At 49.7% G+C, this 18,219-nt stretch overlaps 1 protein-coding gene across 2 annotated transcripts in view; it reads left to right on the top strand.

Annotated features, from left to right (window-relative positions):
* Positions 1 to 18,219, top strand: part of ASIC2 (acid sensing ion channel subunit 2) — a 1,225,960-nt gene that overhangs the window by 1,175,410 nt on the left and 32,331 nt on the right. For both annotated transcript variants that reach the window (XM_034755993.1, XM_034755994.1), the window contains exons 5-7: positions 3,607 to 3,663; positions 10,197 to 10,350; positions 11,809 to 11,900. In XM_034755993.1, the coding sequence (XP_034611884.1) occupies positions 3,607 to 3,663; positions 10,197 to 10,350; positions 11,809 to 11,900 (303 nt within the window). The remainder of the gene's footprint in view (positions 1 to 3,606; positions 3,664 to 10,196; positions 10,351 to 11,808; positions 11,901 to 18,219) is intronic.

The raw sequence follows: 18,219 nt of genomic DNA, 5'->3' as shown, positions 1-18,219 counted from the left end.
GAGGAGGCTAGTCACACAGAAATTAAAAGGAACAGTCACAAGAGTGAAATGCCTGTGAGCTGCATGGAAACTTAAAAAAAACCACCACCACCAGGATAGAGGCTCAAACTATATGTATCCCCTAAATAAATACATAAAAATAATAAGAGGACAACAAAAAAATGCCACCGTAGCTAAACAACGGAGTAAAAGAAGCAGTTAAAAACAAAACAAAAACTTTTGAAAATTGGAAGTCAACTCCTACTGAGGAAAATAGAAGGGAGTATAAACTCTGGCAAGTCAAGTGTAAGAGTATAATTAGGGAGGCCAAAAAAGAATTTGAAGAACAACTAGCAAAAGACACAAAAACTAATAGCAAAAAGTTGTTTAAGTCCCTCAGAATCAGGAAGCCTGCCAAACAATCAGTGGGGCCACTGGATGATTGAGGGTTTGTTATTCATTTTATACATAGCTTTGCAAACTCTACTGTGTTCTATATAGACTTTATCTGATTTATTCACATTTGTATGCATAAATTACACCAGAAAGGAGCACTCAAGGAAGACAAGGCTGTTGAGGAGAAGCCAAATTAATTCTTTGCATCGGTCTTTACTGCAGAGGATGTGAAGGAGATTCCTACATCTCAGCCATTCCTTTTAGGTGACAGAACTGTCCCAGATTGAGAACTGTCAGTAGACGTGGTTTTGTAACAAATTGATAAATTAAACAATAATAAGTCACCGCGACCAGATGGGATTCACCCAAAAGTTCTGAAGGAACTCAAATATGAAATTGAAGAACTACTGACTGTGGTATATAACCTATTGCTTAAATCAGCCTCTGTATCAAATGACTGAAGGATAGCTAATGGAACCCCTATATTTTAAAAAGGCTGCAGAGGCAATCCTGGGCAATTACAGGCCAGCAAGACTAACTTCAGTACCAGGCAAATTGATAGAAACTATAGTAGAGAACAGAATTATTAAACACATAGATTAACATGATTTTTTGGGGAAGAGTCAATACAGCTTTTGTAAAGGGAAATCATACCTCACTAATCTATTAGAATTTTTTTAGCAGGTTAACAAATATGTGGACAAGGATGATCCTTTGGATAGAGTGTACTTGGACTTTCAGAAAGCCTTCGACATGGTCCTCTACCAAAGACTCTCAAGCAAAATAAGGAGTCATGGGATAAGAGGGAAGGTCCTCTTATGGATCAGTAACTGGTTAAAAGATAGGAAATAAAGGGTAGGAATAAATGGTCAGTTTCACAGTGAAGAGAGGTAAATAGCGGCATCCCCCATGGGTCTGTACTGGGACCAGCGCTGTTCAACATGTTCATAAATGATCTGGAAAAAGGAGTAAACAGATGACACAAATTATTCAAGATAGTTAAGTCCAAAGCAGACAGTGAAGAGTTACAAAGGGATCTCACAAAAGTGGGTGACTGGGCAACAAAGTGGCAGCTGAAATTCAGTATTGATAAATGCAAAGTAATGCACATTGGAAAACCTAATCCCAACTATATATGCGGGGGGGCTGGAACAATTTGTATAGTGGGGGTGCTGAGAGCCTTTGAAACAAACTGTAAACCCTGTATATAATGGAAACCACTTCAAGCCTGGCAGTGCAGCAGCATCTCCCGCACCCCTAGTTCCAGGACCTATGTATACATCAAAAAGGATGATGTTTAAATTATCTGTTACACCTCAGGAAAGAGATCTTGGAGTCCTCGTGGATAGTTCTCTGAAAATATCCACTCAATCTGCAGCGGCAGTCAAAAAAGCGAACAGAATGTTAGGAACCATTAGGAAAGGGATAGGTAATATGATAGAAAATATCATAATGCTTGTATATAAATCCATGGTACACCCAGACCTTGAATACTGTGTGCAGTTCTGGTCGTCCCATCTCAAAAAAGATATATTAGAATTGGAAAAGGTACAGAGAAAGACAACAAAAATGATTAGGGGGTGGAACAGCTTCCATATGAGGAGAGATTAAAAAGACTGGGACTGTTCAGCTTAGGAAAGAGATGACTAAGGGGGATATGATAGAGGTCTATAAAATCATCACTGGTGCGGAGAAAGTAAAGAAGGAAGTGTTATTTATTCCTTCTCATAACACAAGAGCTCGGGGGTCACCCAATGAAATTAATAGGCAGCAAGTTTAAAACAAGCAAAAGGAAGTAGTTTTTCACACAATGCACAGTTAACCTGTGGAACTCATTGCCAGGGGATGTTGTTCAGGCTCAAAGTACAACTGGGTTCAAAAAAAGAATGAGATAAGTTCAAGGAGGACAGGGCCATCAATGGCTGCTAGCCGAGAAGATCAGGAACACAACCCCATGCTCTGGCTGTCCCTAAGCCTACAACTGCCAAAAGCTGGGACTGAACAACAGGGATTGGAGCACTTGAAACTTGCCCTGTTCTGTTAATTTCCTCTGAGGCAGGTGGCAAGTCACGTTGGAAGTCAGGATACTGGGCTAGATGAACCATCTGAACCACTATGGCCGTTCTTATGGATAATGGGGATTGGGAAATAAAGAAGCAGAAATTATTCTTACTCTCTTTGGGATGCATATCATTTGACTATGGCCCCAGATGCAAACTACACTCTGCGATCAATTTATTCACCACAGAAATGCAGACACCTCTGGGGCGGAATGCAAAAGCTGATTAAAAACTCACCGCAACAGTGCATAATAGTTTGTCATAGGAACTGAGGATACCATGCCCCCATTGAAACTGCAAAGGAGATGTCATTACCAGCCCCCTACCCTTGTGAAAAGTGTTGTGGGGTCATGAATGACCACAAATGGTCAGGGATTTTTTTAATATCTCATCTCAAAGAAAGAGTGCTGCACAGTGCATCTCTAACCGAATGTCAAGTCCTAGGACCTCTGAACAGAGAGGCAGAGGTATTTCTGCTGATTCAGCCTGGCAGCCAGACCAGATTGGCCCTATTAAGTTAAATTCAGCAGTATAGCAGAGTGTCTCTCTGCAGAAGAAGAAACTAGGAACAGTGAGGGGAAAAGCCCTCTGCAAGAGAACAGCCAAGTTCAGGGGAAAGCTTAGGCTCAGGTTTATGATTTGTTTTGTTGTTTTCAAGTTAACAATAAGTCCCTGGTGTGTGCATGCTGCGTTAGAAGCAGGTTCGGGAATGTCACCCACTTACAGATCCATAGCACCATGCCACAACCTTCTTTCAATTCTGAAAAGGTGCCACTTCTTTAATCAGCAACACGGCAACACCTGAATGATGCTCAGAGATCTCCCATCCAAATACCAACCTAGGCTAACCAAGCCTCACCTGTAGGAGCTGACAAGCTGGACTAGCTAGGGAAACCCTTATCCCATGTTATATGTGAAACAGCCAACTCCAGTATGCGATCTCCAGAGAGATGCAGCCCAGGTGCAGATCAGTCCCTGCCTCTCACCCTACGCTGCACACTGACTGTGTAAGCCTCTTTACCTGCACCGGGTTATTGGCACTGTGTACAGACAAGAGGCTGCCTAATGCATGAATTCAGCTGCCTTCTTGCTGTAGTCGCTGGCCTTCCACCATGCTCTGATTTCTGACTCCACATGTTTCCCTCTTGTCTTGTGTTTCTTTTCTGTGCAGGGGACGCTCCGTTCTGTACTCCGGAGCAGTATAAGGAGTGTGCAGAGCCTGCGCTGGGTTAGTACACCGGAGGGGCTCGCCGGCTCATTAGGGCTGCTTGGGATGGCCGGCCTGGCTCTTTGCAGAGTATAATGGCTGGGTCAGACTCCCCAAAGCTGCCTGTACCCTCTTTCCCACTGGGCCAGGATTAATCCGGCGAAGGCAGCAACGGGACCGTTTCTGACGGCAGCCGAAATGTCATTGCATGCAGGTTCCTCCAGTCCCATAGGATCACGTTCTAACTTCATTCCGAGCCATTCTAAGCTGCACGCTTAGAGCTGAAGATGCCAGAATAAAGGACCACAGGCGCCATATTCTCATGCCGTGGGGACCCCTTGGCCACAGTTCGGAAGTGGCACATGGGACGTGCTGGGGAATTGGATTGCGGGGCAGGCCGAATAGAGAAAACACCCAATGGGATGGTGTAACTCCACTGACACAGAGTCACTGTTGTGTTGCCCGCCCCCTCCCCCGTTCCTCAGCTGGGCCCTCTGCCTTCCTTTCAGGGGGTGGGAGGGGGTGTTAAAGATACCCGAACGTGCTGCAAAGGGCCACGTTCCCGGGGTTGTTCCTAGGTGATTGTAGGAGCTCTCAGCGGCACCATGTTATTCTCCCCCGTGTCCGTGTACCTGGCAAAAGCTTGGGGCAGGGGCCTTCGAAGGTGAAACCTGCTACATTAGGGGCTCCCTTCTGATAGGAAAAGGGTAGGCACCTCAAGCACAATGGAGTCCTGGCACTACCGAAATACACCTAATAGCAATAAAAATGTACATCACCTAGCACAGTGGGATCCTGAGCTACGACTGGGGTGCCTCGGTGCTACCATAATACACCTAAGACTAATAAAAATGTACAGAGCCTAGCACAACAGGGTCTTAGTCCAGAACTGGACTCCTTGGCACTACTCCAATACAAATAAATAATAATGAATATAGACTGTGTCAGATCTGTGCTCTCCATGTCCCAACATGCAGCCACTTCCCACTCCGGCCCAGACAGTAATAGAAGCAGATGCATCCGAAGAAGTGGGCTGTGGTCCACGAAAGCTTATGCTCTAATACATTTGTTAGTCTCTAAGGTGCCACAAGTACTCCTGTTCTTTTTGCGGATACAGACTAACACGACTGCTACTCTGAAACTTGTCTTGACATGTTACTAAAAGAGCACTTCTGCCCAGCTCCTCCAGAATGTTCAGCGTTGTGTAAATATTATGCCACGACTTATTAAAGGGGCCGTGGAGCATAGGACCCCAGGGGATTTCACAGCATCTTCGCCCAACGGTAGCTGCCGTTGCTTCCCCAAGCTCTGAGACATGCCTCCTTATGGACGGATGGAAATAACTGGATAAAACTTTATGTCCTGGAAGGGACAGAAACTTTACAGATCTCTGGTGAGAAGGGAGGGTACGTTATTCATGATTGCAGACTCTAATGTGTTCTGTACAGACTTGATCTGACTTGTTCACATTTGTATGCATAAATTACACTAGAAACCAAGCAGTCCCAACCCAGCGGGAGCAGAAATCATGCCATGGGAACTAGGACAACTGAACCCTGGGCCTCAGATACATTCTGATCCCTAGGGATTCAGATACCTGTTGGTTTAGAGAGACTCCATAGCTAATGTTATAACCAGGGTTCAGTGGCTAAGCCTCATTCTCGCTCTCTCTCGCTCTCTCTCACACACACACACGTTTATTCTCCTGTAACCTTTAATGAGAACAAGCTATTCCTGTTTTCTTATCTCTTCATTTTTTATTTTCTGCAATCTTGAAATTCTCAGTATTCCCCTCAGCCACTTCATTTCTGCAGTCAAAATCTGTCGTCATGGCTTTCTTCTGACTGCAGATTTCCGACCCGTACAGCACTATCGGTGTGACAGATATCTCATATATGTTGATTTTTGGTTTATTGAAATGTCTTTAGCCTCCCAGATCATGCTGAGTTTTCCAAATGCATAAGTGGCTAATCCAATTCTTCTCTTTACATCATCTTCATACTTCCCTTTCTTCAATACCAGTCCTCCGAAGAAGTGGGCTGTAGTCCATGAAAGCTTATGCTCAAATAAATTTGTTAGTCTCTAAGGTGCCACAAGTACTCCTGTTCTTTTTGCGGATACAGACTAACACGGCTGCTACTCTGAAACCAGTCCTCCAAGGCACATCCATTTTCCCACTTGTTCTAGTTCTTCGTCTCTGAGTTTGACCTTTCCCTCTTTCTCTTGTCCTCCAACTGGTGTCATTTTGCTCTTTGGGGGGGGAGGGATAGCTCAGTGCAGTGGTTTGAGCATTGGCTTGCTAAACCCAGGGTTATAAGCTCAATCCTTGAGGGGGCCACTTAGGAGTCTGGGGCAAAATCAGTACTTGGTCCTGCCTAGTGAAGGCAGGGGGCTGGACTCAATGACCTTTCAAGGTCCCTTCAAGTTCCAGGAGATGGGATATCTCCAAGCTGATCTTCAACCCATATTTTCTGCTTTCCTGGTCTACCTTGTCTGTAAACCCTCCTTGGTCAATGCTGTGTGGTCAATATCCAAGGTTATGCACTGTCCTCCCACATAACATGATTCCTCCCATTTCATGTCTCAATGCTACAGCCATCACTGTGTCCAGTACTAGGCTGAACAAATCCAGGGATAGAATGCATCCTTGTCTCACTTCTGTGGTTGTCCTGAACCACCCCATCAGCTTTTTTGTCTACTCTCACCACCCTCATCGACTTGCTGTAGACAGTCTCTATTAGCTTCACCAGTTTTTCAGGGGTGCTGTACAGTCTCATATCTTACCACAAGCCTTTGGCCAAATGCTATCAAAAGCCCATTTGAAGTCTATAAAATGGTTGTAACAGGTTCGGTTGTGTACTATGTATTTCTCTGGTGTCTGTCTTATCACAAATAACTGATCTATTATATTTCCGGGCTAGTTCCTCTGAAAGCGCCACTTCCACATTCCCCTTCTGCAACATCTTGGTGAATGCTTCCCTGGCACACTCAATACGTTGATTCCTCTGCAGTTCTCACACTCCCTCGTATCTCCTTTTTTTGTAGATCGATACTATAATTACTTTCCCCGGTTCGCTGGATACTTGCTCTTGTTTGTCGACCTGCTTGAATAGCTTGTGCATTGCCTTTACCGTATGTTCCTCACCTGCTTGGAGCAGCTCCGCAGTTACCTTGTCACTTCTCGGTGCCGTTTTGTTTTTCAAACATTCTATTAAGATCTTAGCTTCTTCTTCTAAGAATTCCAGCATCTGCTCTCCCTCATTTGTGCTGGGACGCTTCTCCAGGGCTGTTTCCTCTACTACGTTCTGCACATTGTACAGCTCTTCAGAGTATTCTTTCCATCACTTATTCTTTCCTTGTTCGTCCTCGATTATTTGTTCTCACTTGTCTTTACCACCGACCTCTTCAATTCATATGTCCCACTCAGTTCTCTTATCTTGTGATACAACCTCTGTGTCACCGTTCTCTTTGCCTATTCTTCGCCTTCTTTGCATTGTTCGCTTACCCCAGTTGTTTCTGTGTCTCTTCACTTTTGGTTTTATCTTTATGGTGAGCCTGGTGCATTCAGCTCTTAGACTCACATCCTCCTTTTTGTTCTTCTGCAGCTTCCTGGGCTTGTCACTCAACTGCAGCACTTCATCCGTTATCCTCCTTGGCCTTGTAATCCTAAACTTGTTCAGCCGCTCTCGTAATCCCATTTTTACGCTGTTCCTTGCCTCTTCAACGCTCGTTTCTTCATTCACCAGAGAGGTGATGTTTTCCGGCACATTCTTTCCTCATGTCGGACTCTTCGAACTTGCCCATGTCATAGATTTCAGTTCTTGGCACTTTTCAGATTCCTCTCAGCCTCCTCTTCATTGATGCCAGCAGTAACATTTGATCTGCTCTGATATCAGACACAAATGATCTGCACAACAACACATTTGATTTCCATCTGTGATTCACAAGCACAAAGTCTACCATGTTCTTCTTTTGCCCATCAGGTGATAGCCATGTCCACTTCCTCCACGGCTTGCTTTGTGGAAATAGCATGGTCATTGTCAGCAGATTGTTGCTTAGGCAGGAATTCAGTAGCCTTTCTCCTCTCCCATTTTCTTCACCTAATCCAAATCTGCCTACTGCTCCAGGGCAGGAAGTCCAGTCCTAGCCTATTTTGACATTAAAATCTCCCATCATCATAACATGTCTTGTCTTGAAACTTCTGGTATTGTTTTCTGTAGAGCGTTATAAAATTCATCGAGTTCTGGGGGCTGCTGAGGTCGGCACGTGTAATTGTACTATTGTAACTCCATGAGATTTGATTCTGAATCTCACCTTCAACATATGAGCAGATAGCAGGTTAAATGCTATAAGAGCCAGGTGTGGCTTAGGCTTTATCACTAATGCAACTCTGTCCTGGTGTCCGCCATCTTCTCTTCCCGGTGTCAATATCCTCGTGGGAGAATTCTCTTTTGCCTTCCCATCTTGGTTCACATAGACCAATGATTTCCCACTCATATCTTTTCAGCTCGTGCATCATTACCACATGTCCTCCAGACTGGTATAATGTTCTTCCATTCCATGTTCCAACAAGTCTTGTCCTTTGAGTTCATCACGTAATTCCCTGTTCCGCCTGCTGTTTTGTTTGTGTCTGTTCTGATCTCATACTTTTTGCCCCTGCCTCAGTGTCTGATCAGTGATCGCAGCTCTTGTTTGTCCGGGCGACAACCGAGCTGGGATACTTTTCTTTCTCTTTCCAGTCTTCATTCAGTTTCTATGGTCCAGTAGTCTCCATGTGTTTGACCGTGACTCCTTGGCTTTGTGGTTGACCAGTGTATCATAATCCATCTGCACCAAAGCTCTAAGCTATCCACTAGCTTTCTCCATCACCACTCCCACCAACTTTGAAAGTTGTTTTGCCAGCTTCACCCTAGGAGACATGATGCACTTGGACAGCCATACATTCCCTTTCGCTAGTGGCTATTGCTGCTAGCTATGATCGTGAGGTTTAGCATGCCAGCAGAGGCAAGGTCCCAGGCCATGGTCCCAGAGGCAAGGTCCCTGTGCTGCAGAGCACACGTAGCTACTTGGAGCCACTAATGATTGATGAGTGAGTTGCTAGGACCAACTGCAAACAAACACCCCATGTAGGTGTGGCTGTTTACTATGCAGAGCTCACCCTATACACCCCAACAAACAATAATAATAGTATTTGGGAGTCATTTTTGGCTCAGAAGAGAATTTTCTTGCAGAGTTTCAGAAGTTTTGGATGAACAGTTGTGAAACAGCAGGCCCTCAGAAACACCATATAACATGCCATCTGATGTGTTCGCAAACAAACTTAACTGTGATACAGCAGATGGGCTTGCAGAGTATTTCAGCATATGCCTCACTAATTGTATGTTCTGCAGATGAACATACCCGTAAGTCAGTGAGGTGAGTGGCGGGGCAGTCCACAGGGACCTGTGCTGTGTTCGAGGTCTGGTTGTTTGTGAAATGCCAAATATTTGCATGTCTGTATTGGCTTTAACCGTGTGTCCAAGCTGTACGGCTTGTGGGAGGAATATTAATAGAAATTCCCTTAAGCTGGTCATCTCCATACTGTTTAATCGCTTTTCACTATCATGTAACATACCTCTGACACCACTTTAGCTAAAAGCGAAGGATAGAAATAAAGGGTAACATTTTCTAAAGCACCTAAATCACTTAGGAGCCTAAGTCCTTTTTTTAAAAGCACGTGGGGCCGTATTTTTAAAGGCATTTAGGTGACTAAAGACGCCAGTAAGCGCCTAGTAGTATTTTCAAAAGTGCCCAAAGGGAGTTAGGCACCTAGGCACCTACCTGCATCCTTAGGCACCTAAATACCTTTAAAAATCTGGCCCTAAGGCCGTGTCTACACTACGGGGCCCATAATGGCACAGCCGTGGTGTCATCGCTATGCTGCTGTAACCAGCCTGCACCAATGGAAGGGGTTTTTCCATCGCCGTAGGAACACAGTTTCCCCGAGTGATGGTAGCTAGGGTGACAGAAGCATTCTTCCATTGACCTAGCTGTGCCTACACCGGGGGTTGGCGTCGCTTTGGTGCTCAGGGGTGTGGATTCTTCACACCCCCTGAGGGATGACACGATGGCAACCTACCTTTTAAATATAGACCAGGCCTAAGTCACTTTTGAAAATGAGGCTTAGGTCCCTAAGCCACTTAGATGCTTTTGAAGATTTTACCCACCATCTTCAAGACCCCCATCTCTCCAGTAAGGCCTTTATCCCAACGCAACCTCCTGGAGATGGAAGAGCTGCGTCCGGGCTCTGGACCAGTCCCGGGGAAGGGCTGTCTCGATCTCCCAGGCTGATAGGAATGGCTGCAGTAGAGGGATGGATTGAATGGGTGGAAACTCTGCCTCTTCTTATCAAAGAGTTGGCTTGTTCAGCCCTTCCCTGGACAGGGAAGTCCCTTCCATCCCCCCTTTGCTTTGAATCATCTAGAAGAAAGGGCTTGTTTGAACCACCCCGCCCACCAGCTCCTGTGAGCTGTCTGGGACGCTCCCTGAGACCCACTTCCCTCCCCTGTTTGCAGGTTTGCTTGCTGAAAAGGACAGCAATTACTGTACCTGCAGGATGCCGTGTAACCTGACCAGGTACAACAAAGAGCTCTCCATGGTGAAGATCCCCAGCAAGACTTCAGCCAAGTACCTGGAGAAGAAGTTTAATAAGTCTGAAAAATACATCTCGTAAGTAAGGGCATCGGCCCAGTGCTGCCGGTTCCTCCCTTTTCACAGTAGTGATGGTATGAGTGGGTGGCGTGAGCAGACAGGGTGGCTGTGCTGGGGCCACACACACTAGGGGCAAGGAGATCTCCGTTCTGTTCCCAGCTGTGCTGTCATTGCGCAAATCGCTGCCTCTCCCACCGTTTGCCTTGTTTATGTAGTCTGTAAACTCTTCAGAGCTGGGACTGTCCCTCACAATGTGTCAGTGCAGCACCCAGCCCTGTGGGTCATACAAGTAGTAATAAAAGGCTCTTTGCCCCAAGGATGCTGTTCACATTTCTGCAGGCATCATTAACCAGAAGCTGAAGGTCCAACATCTTTCTGACAGGAAAGCTGAAGGCGGAGAAGAATGTGGGCACATGCAGAGTCATTAGGTCAACTCAGAAAAGTTGCTTTGCCTGGTGGCTAGGCACTGGCCTGGGTCCTCAATACAAGTTCCTGCTCTGCTGGGAGCTTCCTCTGTGACCATGGCCAGGTCATTGAGTCTCTCTGTGCCTCAGTTTTCCCATCTGTGCAATGGGGATAGCAGCCCTGCCCTGTCTCCCAGGGGGGGTTGTGAGGATAAATACAGTAAAAATTGTGAGGTGCTCAGATGTTATGGTCACGGGGGCCAGATAAACACCATAGATAAATAGGTATCATGAGTGAATAGCATCTGTAAAACAGGGTTACCCAGGCCAGATCATTTCAGGACCTAAACCCTCCTCTGCTAACGCCACATTCTGGCTGCATCTTCACTGCAGAAGTGAGTGTGTTTTACATGGACCTACAGCATAAAATCCAAATGGAGACAAGGCACCGGTAGCTGTTACCTGAGTATGGCTACTCGAGGTCAAACCTCTGCATTGGCTCCATTAGCTTTTAAATCAAGATAGCTGTCGCGATGTGAAAACCACGCCTTTTACTGCAGCAAAGACATCTTTCTGTGGTGTGGGCGCAACCCATATGAACCTGGGATCTAGAGGGCGGATGGGTGGAATTAACAGTTTGATGCATCAAAGAAAGAATTTGACTCTCCCTCTCTCCTGCGGTGCCCAGGATCAGCACAGGTAGTGATTCCATGTGTTAAGGGTCCTTGCGTCACCTGCCATTCTAAGCAGGCCCTCCCCGCAGGAGAAAGATGAAATCAGGACCAGGTGTCTCTTTCTAAACAATATGCAGTTGCTCAACTACAAGATTTGGGCTTGATGCAGGAATCTCTGGGCGAGGTTAAGCAGGAGATCAGACTGGATGGTCATGATGGCTCCTTCCGGCTTTAAAATCTCTGAATTTCAGCTTGTGTTGGTGGAGCTGCCAAGGCCTCCACAGAGAAGGCAGCAGGGATAACAGGAGAAAGCAAACTAATCCCACTTCATTTCCTGTTACAAGGCAAATGCAGCTGCCGGGGGCTGGTGTTCTGATGGCTTTGTCCTGTTTCTACAGAGAGAATATTCTCGTGCTGGATATATTTTTTGAAGCACTCAACTATGAGACAATTGAGCAGAAGAAAGCATACGAAGTGGCAGCTTTACTTGGTAAGCGAAGATCTTATTGTATGAATTTCTGCCTTTGTGTATGGGCGTGGGTGGGTGGAGGGGTGTGTGTGCAGAATAGATGGCGGTGTGCAGGTGGGCGTGCAGGTTGAGTTTGCATACAGTATGTTTTTTAATGGCCTGGGAGATGACCCAGTGGTCTTGGAGAACTGGCAAAGTAACCACACCTGTTCTTCCATCATGGTCTGTGAAGGGTCCACTCACTGCATGTGCGCCTCCTTGTGGCTGGGTCTGGGAATTAGCTCTTGCCCCATCTGGCGCCCCTTTCCATCAGTTGCTTGCACTGTGGCCCTTCTCTCTCTCCATGACTCAGGGTGCTTCCTCTTTGGCACTCGGCCCTCCAGCTAGATCACTATGTAGTCCGCCACCCCGCCCCGCCCTTCCAGGGTAACAAAGTCCCACCAGGCAAGCTATCTGGATGCCATCTTGGGCAGTCTTCTGCTCAACTCCCGGCTTGGTGACACTTTCCCAGCGGCTGGTAGGGGAACCCAGGCCCACGTGCTACTCCAGGATCCAGCCCAGGGACCCTGTGACTAGCAAACCCAGATCTGCTCAGTCTCAGACCCTGTTGCTGTTTCCCTGGGCTCCTTCCTACCCTCCTCTCTGTCTCCTTGCCTATCTCTGGGCTTGCCAGCAGAACTTCCTGTGCTCCCCATAGTTACTTCACCCATCTCGGCCTCTTGCCCGACTCTCCAGTCCAGGGCAGGACCCCAGCATTTACTCTCCCCCGGACCTCCTCCTTGTCCCTGGCCAACTCCCATTCCCTGTAAGGAGCAACTGCAGCCCCTTCCCTGCAGCCCCCTCCTGCTCTCACTTCCTGGCTTTATCATCCAAGCCCAGCTTCTCCCCCCAGCCGGGCTTTGTCTGAGCGCCCTGGCTCTCCTCCCAGTGCAGCATCTAAGGTTAATTGGTCCCTGCTGGACCCCGTTAACCCACTATGGGCTTGCATGGGGTGGACACCCCCTCACATGGCCTGAAATCCATTTCTGGCTTTCCTGCCAACACCCAGTGGGTGAATGGCCCGGGCCGGGGAGCAAACCCCGCAGGAGAGTCCATGCCTTGGCCAGCAAAGGTCAGTACGAGACCAGTCCCAGAGGAACAGGGCCCTGACCCCATCTTTGCTCCATGTAATCGCTACCGTATTCAGAGCCATTGGGACACGTGACTGCTTCAGCCGGGTGTGCTGGTGGCACAGGGAGTTAGCAAGGCGCTGGGATGCTGTTTGCTTCCAGGTGCCCCAGTCATTCGTGACTGGCGATTGTTACTCTTTAGGAGTCTGTGCATGACTGGGTGGGTCCCAGTCCCGTTCTTAGTGAGACCCTTGTCCTAATCGGTATTAATTGTCCGCCCGGGCAGAGAGGCCAGGGCTGAATGGGAGTGAAGTGCAGTGGTGCGGGCAGTTTGCCCTGCTCCTGCCCATTCTGTCCAGAAATACTGGACTTCAGTCTCCAGGGCTGGCAGCCCAGTGCCTTTCACCTGGGCTGAATTCATTCTACCCTTCCCGCCACCAAAGCTGTGACCCTGGGCCCCTTCACTCTGTGGTACTGAGCACATATGGGGTAGCAGACAGAGCACTAGCCTGGGACTCGGGAGCCCTGGAGTCCATTCTCTGCTCTGCTACAGAGCACCCTGCGCGACCTTGGGCAAGTCCTTTAGTCTCACTGCTATACCGCGAGAATTCCAGCCCTGCCCTGCCACACAGGGGAGGTTAGGAGGGCAACTGCATTGTGAGGTGCTCAGATATCGCAGTGCCAGGATCAGAGATAGAAGGGAAGCACTCTGCATTGTTGTCTCTGTTTTCTGATGCACCGTATAGCTAGTTCGGTGGTATCCAGATATCCACCACCTGCCTCTCACGTAGCATTAGGTTATAAGGGCCTGATTTGGCACCAACACTTCTAGGCCGCTAAATTTGTCTCTTTAAATGAAGAGAGATACTCGGAGGTTAAATCTCCCAGAGGGAGGAGATAAATTGAAACTGGAGACTGGCTGCAAACTCGGATAGAGGTCGGGCTGCTGGAGAGATGGGGGAGCTTACCCACTTGAATTCACCTGTTGGCATCTGATTTCATTCCCATCCCTAGGTGAATCCTTTTAATTCTGGTTATTACAAATCCCAGTTCCTTCAGTTACAGGCAAGAGCCAGGACAGAATCAAGCGCTGCATTTCTTTTAACGCTGTCTGGCTTCAAGCAGACAGGCTGGCTGTGTGTCTCCCCGCCCCCCACCTCCTCCGTGGCTCGCTGCTCAGTGCTGAAGTACGATGCCACCCAATTTAGGGCCATTGGCATCTCTGTTCAAGAAAGGCCCAGGACTGGAATAGCCGGGGGTTAAGACAGGACGGAGGTGCATTGCAGAGAATGTGGGGTCTGCGAGTCAGCACCCTTGGGCATTAGCAGAGGTGGGGGAGGATTCGGACTGGGGATGCGGGGTTGCTGCGGGTCAGGTCTGAGTTGCAAAGGCAGAGCTGTGTGTGGAAAGCTAGCAGAGCATGTGCCCGTATTGTGCTTAGCTCTGGCTAGGGGTTTGAGTCCCTTCCTTTAATATGTTTTGAACTTGCCTGCCATTCCAGTTTAATCCCGTGGCTTTGGACGCTCCGGTCGCGGGGCGAGGGCGGCAGTTTTTGTCAGTGTTTCTCTGCAAACACTGAAACGAGTGGCGCAGCCTGAAATCTGCTCTCTGTTGTTCCAGCCAGACAAGCGAGAGGAGCTGGATTAAACCAAATATTTGCTGTCGACAAACGTCCTCCTGGTCTTAGCAGCCCTAATGCTAATGCATTGCCTCAGAGGAATCAGCCCTGCCAAAAACAGCCTGGCTGCAGTAACGCTCCCGCCGTAACCTCCCAGCACCCCACAGATCCTCAGGCAGTGTCTGCTGGGACCTACCCGTCCCCCACTGCACCTAGAGAGCAGGGACCTGCCCCTCCCTCGCCCCTGGGCCTCACACAGAGCAGAGGGTCCTGCCCCCCAACTCCGCAGTCAGACGTGACTCTCAGCCAGCCAGTAAAACAGAGGTTTATTAGATGACAGGAACACGGTCTAAAACAGAGCTTGTAGGTACAGAGAACAAGACCCTCAGTCGGGTCCATCTTGGGGAGGCAGGGAGGCCAGAGCCCCTCTGGCCCTCCCTCCATTTCCCCAGCCAGCTCCAAACTGAAACTCTCCAGCCCCTCCACTCCCTTTCCCGGGCCAGGAGGTCACCTGATCTCTTTGTTCCCCAACACCTTCAGCTGGCACCTTTGCAGGGGAGGGGCCCAGGCCATTAGTTGCCAGGAGACAGAGTGTCGGCCATTCTCTGTGCAGATGGTATCACAGGGACCCTCTTGGGCTCTGCAACAATCACATACCCTGATCCCCCCACCTAGATACTTAAGAAATGCATAGGGGAAACTGAGGCACCCACACAGTATTCAGAGAAAACATTCCCACTTCTTCACACTGGCAAACCTGCCAACGCGTGGCACCAGCCATGGCAATGTGATGGTGGCAGGTGGCCCAGGCGGAGGGGCCGAGGGATTTGGAATGTGGGAGGGGCTAGGGAAAGGGGTAGGGATGCAGAAGGGGGTGTGGGCTTTGGGCTGGGGCCGGGGATGAGGGGTTTGGGATACAGGAGGCAGCTCCAGGCTGGGGGGTGGGGCCGAAGGATTCAGAGTGAGGGAGGGGGCTCTGGGCTGGGGCAGGGGGTTGGGATGCAGAAGAGGGTACGGGGCTGGGGATGAGGGGTTTGGGATGCAGGAGGCGGCTCCAGGCTGGGGCCGAGGGATTCAGAGTGCAGGAGGGGGATGTGGATTGAGGCAGGGGATTGGGGTGCAAGGGGGGTGAGGACTCCATCTGGGGGTGCAGGCTCTGGTTTGGGCCTGGGGATGAGGGGTTTGGAGTGCAGGAGGGATCTATGGGTTTGGGGGGGCTCAGGGCTGGGGCAGGGGGTTGGGTGGCATGGTTAGGGCACAGGCTTACGTTGGGCGGCTCCCAGTCAGTGGCGCAGCGGGGCTAAGGCAGACTCCCTGCCTGTCTTGGCTCTGCGCTGCGCCCCGGAATTAGCCAGCAGGTGGGGCCAGGAGGCTCCATGCGCTGCTTTCGCCTGCAGGCACCGCCCCTCCAGCTCCCATTGGCCACGGTGCCCAACCAATGGGAGTGCAGAGCCGGTGCTCGGGGCGGGGGCAGCATGGGGAGCCCCGTGGCCCCCCTCCCCGCACCTAGGAGCTGGACCTACTGGCTACTTCCGGGGCGCAGCGCGGAGCCAGGACAGGTAGGGATCCTGCCTTAGATCCGCCAACTGGACCTTTAAAAGTCTGGTCGACGGTGCTGACCGGAGCCGCCAGGGTCCCTTTTCCACCGGACCTTCTGGTCGAAAACTGGCCACGTGGCAACCCTACTCAGGCTCTGTGTCTCATCGGGGGTCACCCGTTCATGTACAGATCAGGACGGTTTTAAAGGAGGAAACGTCCTTCAGTCTATTTTTTTCGGGGAGAGGGGGGTGCTCTGAGTCAGAGGCATTGTGCCCCCTCCCTGCACTGGGGGGGGGCACACTCTGAGCTCATGTGCCTGCTCCCCCCTCCATTCACCCGGCGTGAGGGGCCAGCCACAGCCCTCGGACTTGCTCCAACGGGCCGCACTGAAATCTCCGCCTTCGAGCAGGCCAAGGGCGAGTCCCACCCTGGCAGTGGCTTTCCTTGGCTCCAAGTTACCCCCCTGCCATCCCGCGCCCCCTGCCGCCCGCAGTGGGTTTTCCTGCGGCCGGGCTGCTCTCCTGTTGCTCTGATGAAAACGCTGCTTCCTTTGTGTTTGTCAAATCTCTCTCTTGCGCATGCACTTGTCATTTCAAGGACCCCCTCCCGTCCCGAAGCCCTTTCCCACTGGGCCGGTGCCTTTAGGCCGCTGTGCGTCGCCGTGGCAACTTGGATCGTTCCCATCCCGAACTCATGAAGGCCGCAAACCCAGAGATCGGTGACAAAGACTCGCGGCTACACGTTTGGGGCAGGCAGCAGGAGCGCCCATCCCTGCCCCTCTGTTGGAGTATGGATCAGACACGGGGACCCGCTTCGCACAGACCTGGCCTTCCCATGCTGTTCTTTTTTGGCAATCGTCCATGGAGGTCTTGATCTCACTCTGAGTGATCTCAGACCTGCAAGCGTCCGATAGCTCACATCCTTAAATTCGTCACCACGGGGCCCAATTTATGCTGCGGTCGCTTTCTCGCCTCCTGTGGATCGCTCGTTCTGTGGCCCCCGTTAGGGTAGTATCTAAATGCTTCACCATCGCTTTGACGGGAGGCGGTGTGGATTAGTGCTAGAGCAGGGCACAGGGACTCAGGAAACAGGGGATCAAATTCCAGCTCTGCCACTAGTCTGCTGGGTGGCCTTGGGAAAGTCATGTCGCCTCCCCGTGCCTCAGTTTCCCCCTCTGTAAAAATGGGGACAGTGATCCTGATTTGCTTTGCAAAGTGCCTGGAGATCCAAGGAGGATAAGAGCTGGGTATTATTATTATGGTTTTGGCCTGAAGTCACCCAGGAAGCCTATAGTAGCACTGGAAGTTGATGGCTAGTCTTCTACATCCAAGACTACTGACTTAACCACTGAACACCCAGCCGCTTGTATGGGCATTGCTGTGCCAACCTTAATCACTTACAAAGATTTTCCTAGGGCCCACTCCATTAAATCTGTCCTCTCTCTGACTCTCAGGAGCGACAAGGCAACACTGAATCTTACTGCTCTACGCCTAAATGAAAATAAACTCAGTGTCGGAGTCAGTCCGAGGGACCTCGCCCTGGGCAGAATTAGGTGAAACCCCGATCGATGGTGTTGCCTCCGTGCAATCGCTGAGCCACTGCGAAGAGCGGAGCCGTGCTTCGAATGGGGTTTGTTGCTCACTGAACTACACAGAGCCAGATAATTTCATTACGTTTGCTCAAGTTCAGTCAGAAATCACAAACAGGGCATAAAATATTCCTGGAACTGAAGGGGGGCAGCCGCTTTGATGTGAGAGGAAGAGAGAGAACCAGATTCGTCTCTTCAGTGAAAAAATAGTGTTGGAAGTGGGGTTACTCCAGATTTATGCCAGCACCACTGAGATCAGTTTGACCCTAAGTCTGCTGAAGTCAGGGGAGTTACTCTGGATTTACTCCGTGGTAGTCGATGTCTGGCCCTAACTCCATTGAAACGGGGGGCGGGGGGGCCGATTTTAGATCTATAGCCACTGCGCCCTGCAATGCCTAATAGGACTCAACAGTTCTGGAACACCAAGCCAGAGCAAACCCTTCACAACCAGTGACTAGCGCGCCCTGTGAAGTGGGTATGGAGATG

Source organism: Trachemys scripta, chromosome 23 (genome assembly GCF_013100865.1).
Source record: "Trachemys scripta elegans isolate TJP31775 chromosome 23, CAS_Tse_1.0, whole genome shotgun sequence".
In the NCBI taxonomy this organism is placed as follows: domain Eukaryota; kingdom Metazoa; phylum Chordata; order Testudines; family Emydidae; genus Trachemys; species Trachemys scripta.
This window is presented reverse-complemented; position numbering and strand designations above follow the sequence as displayed.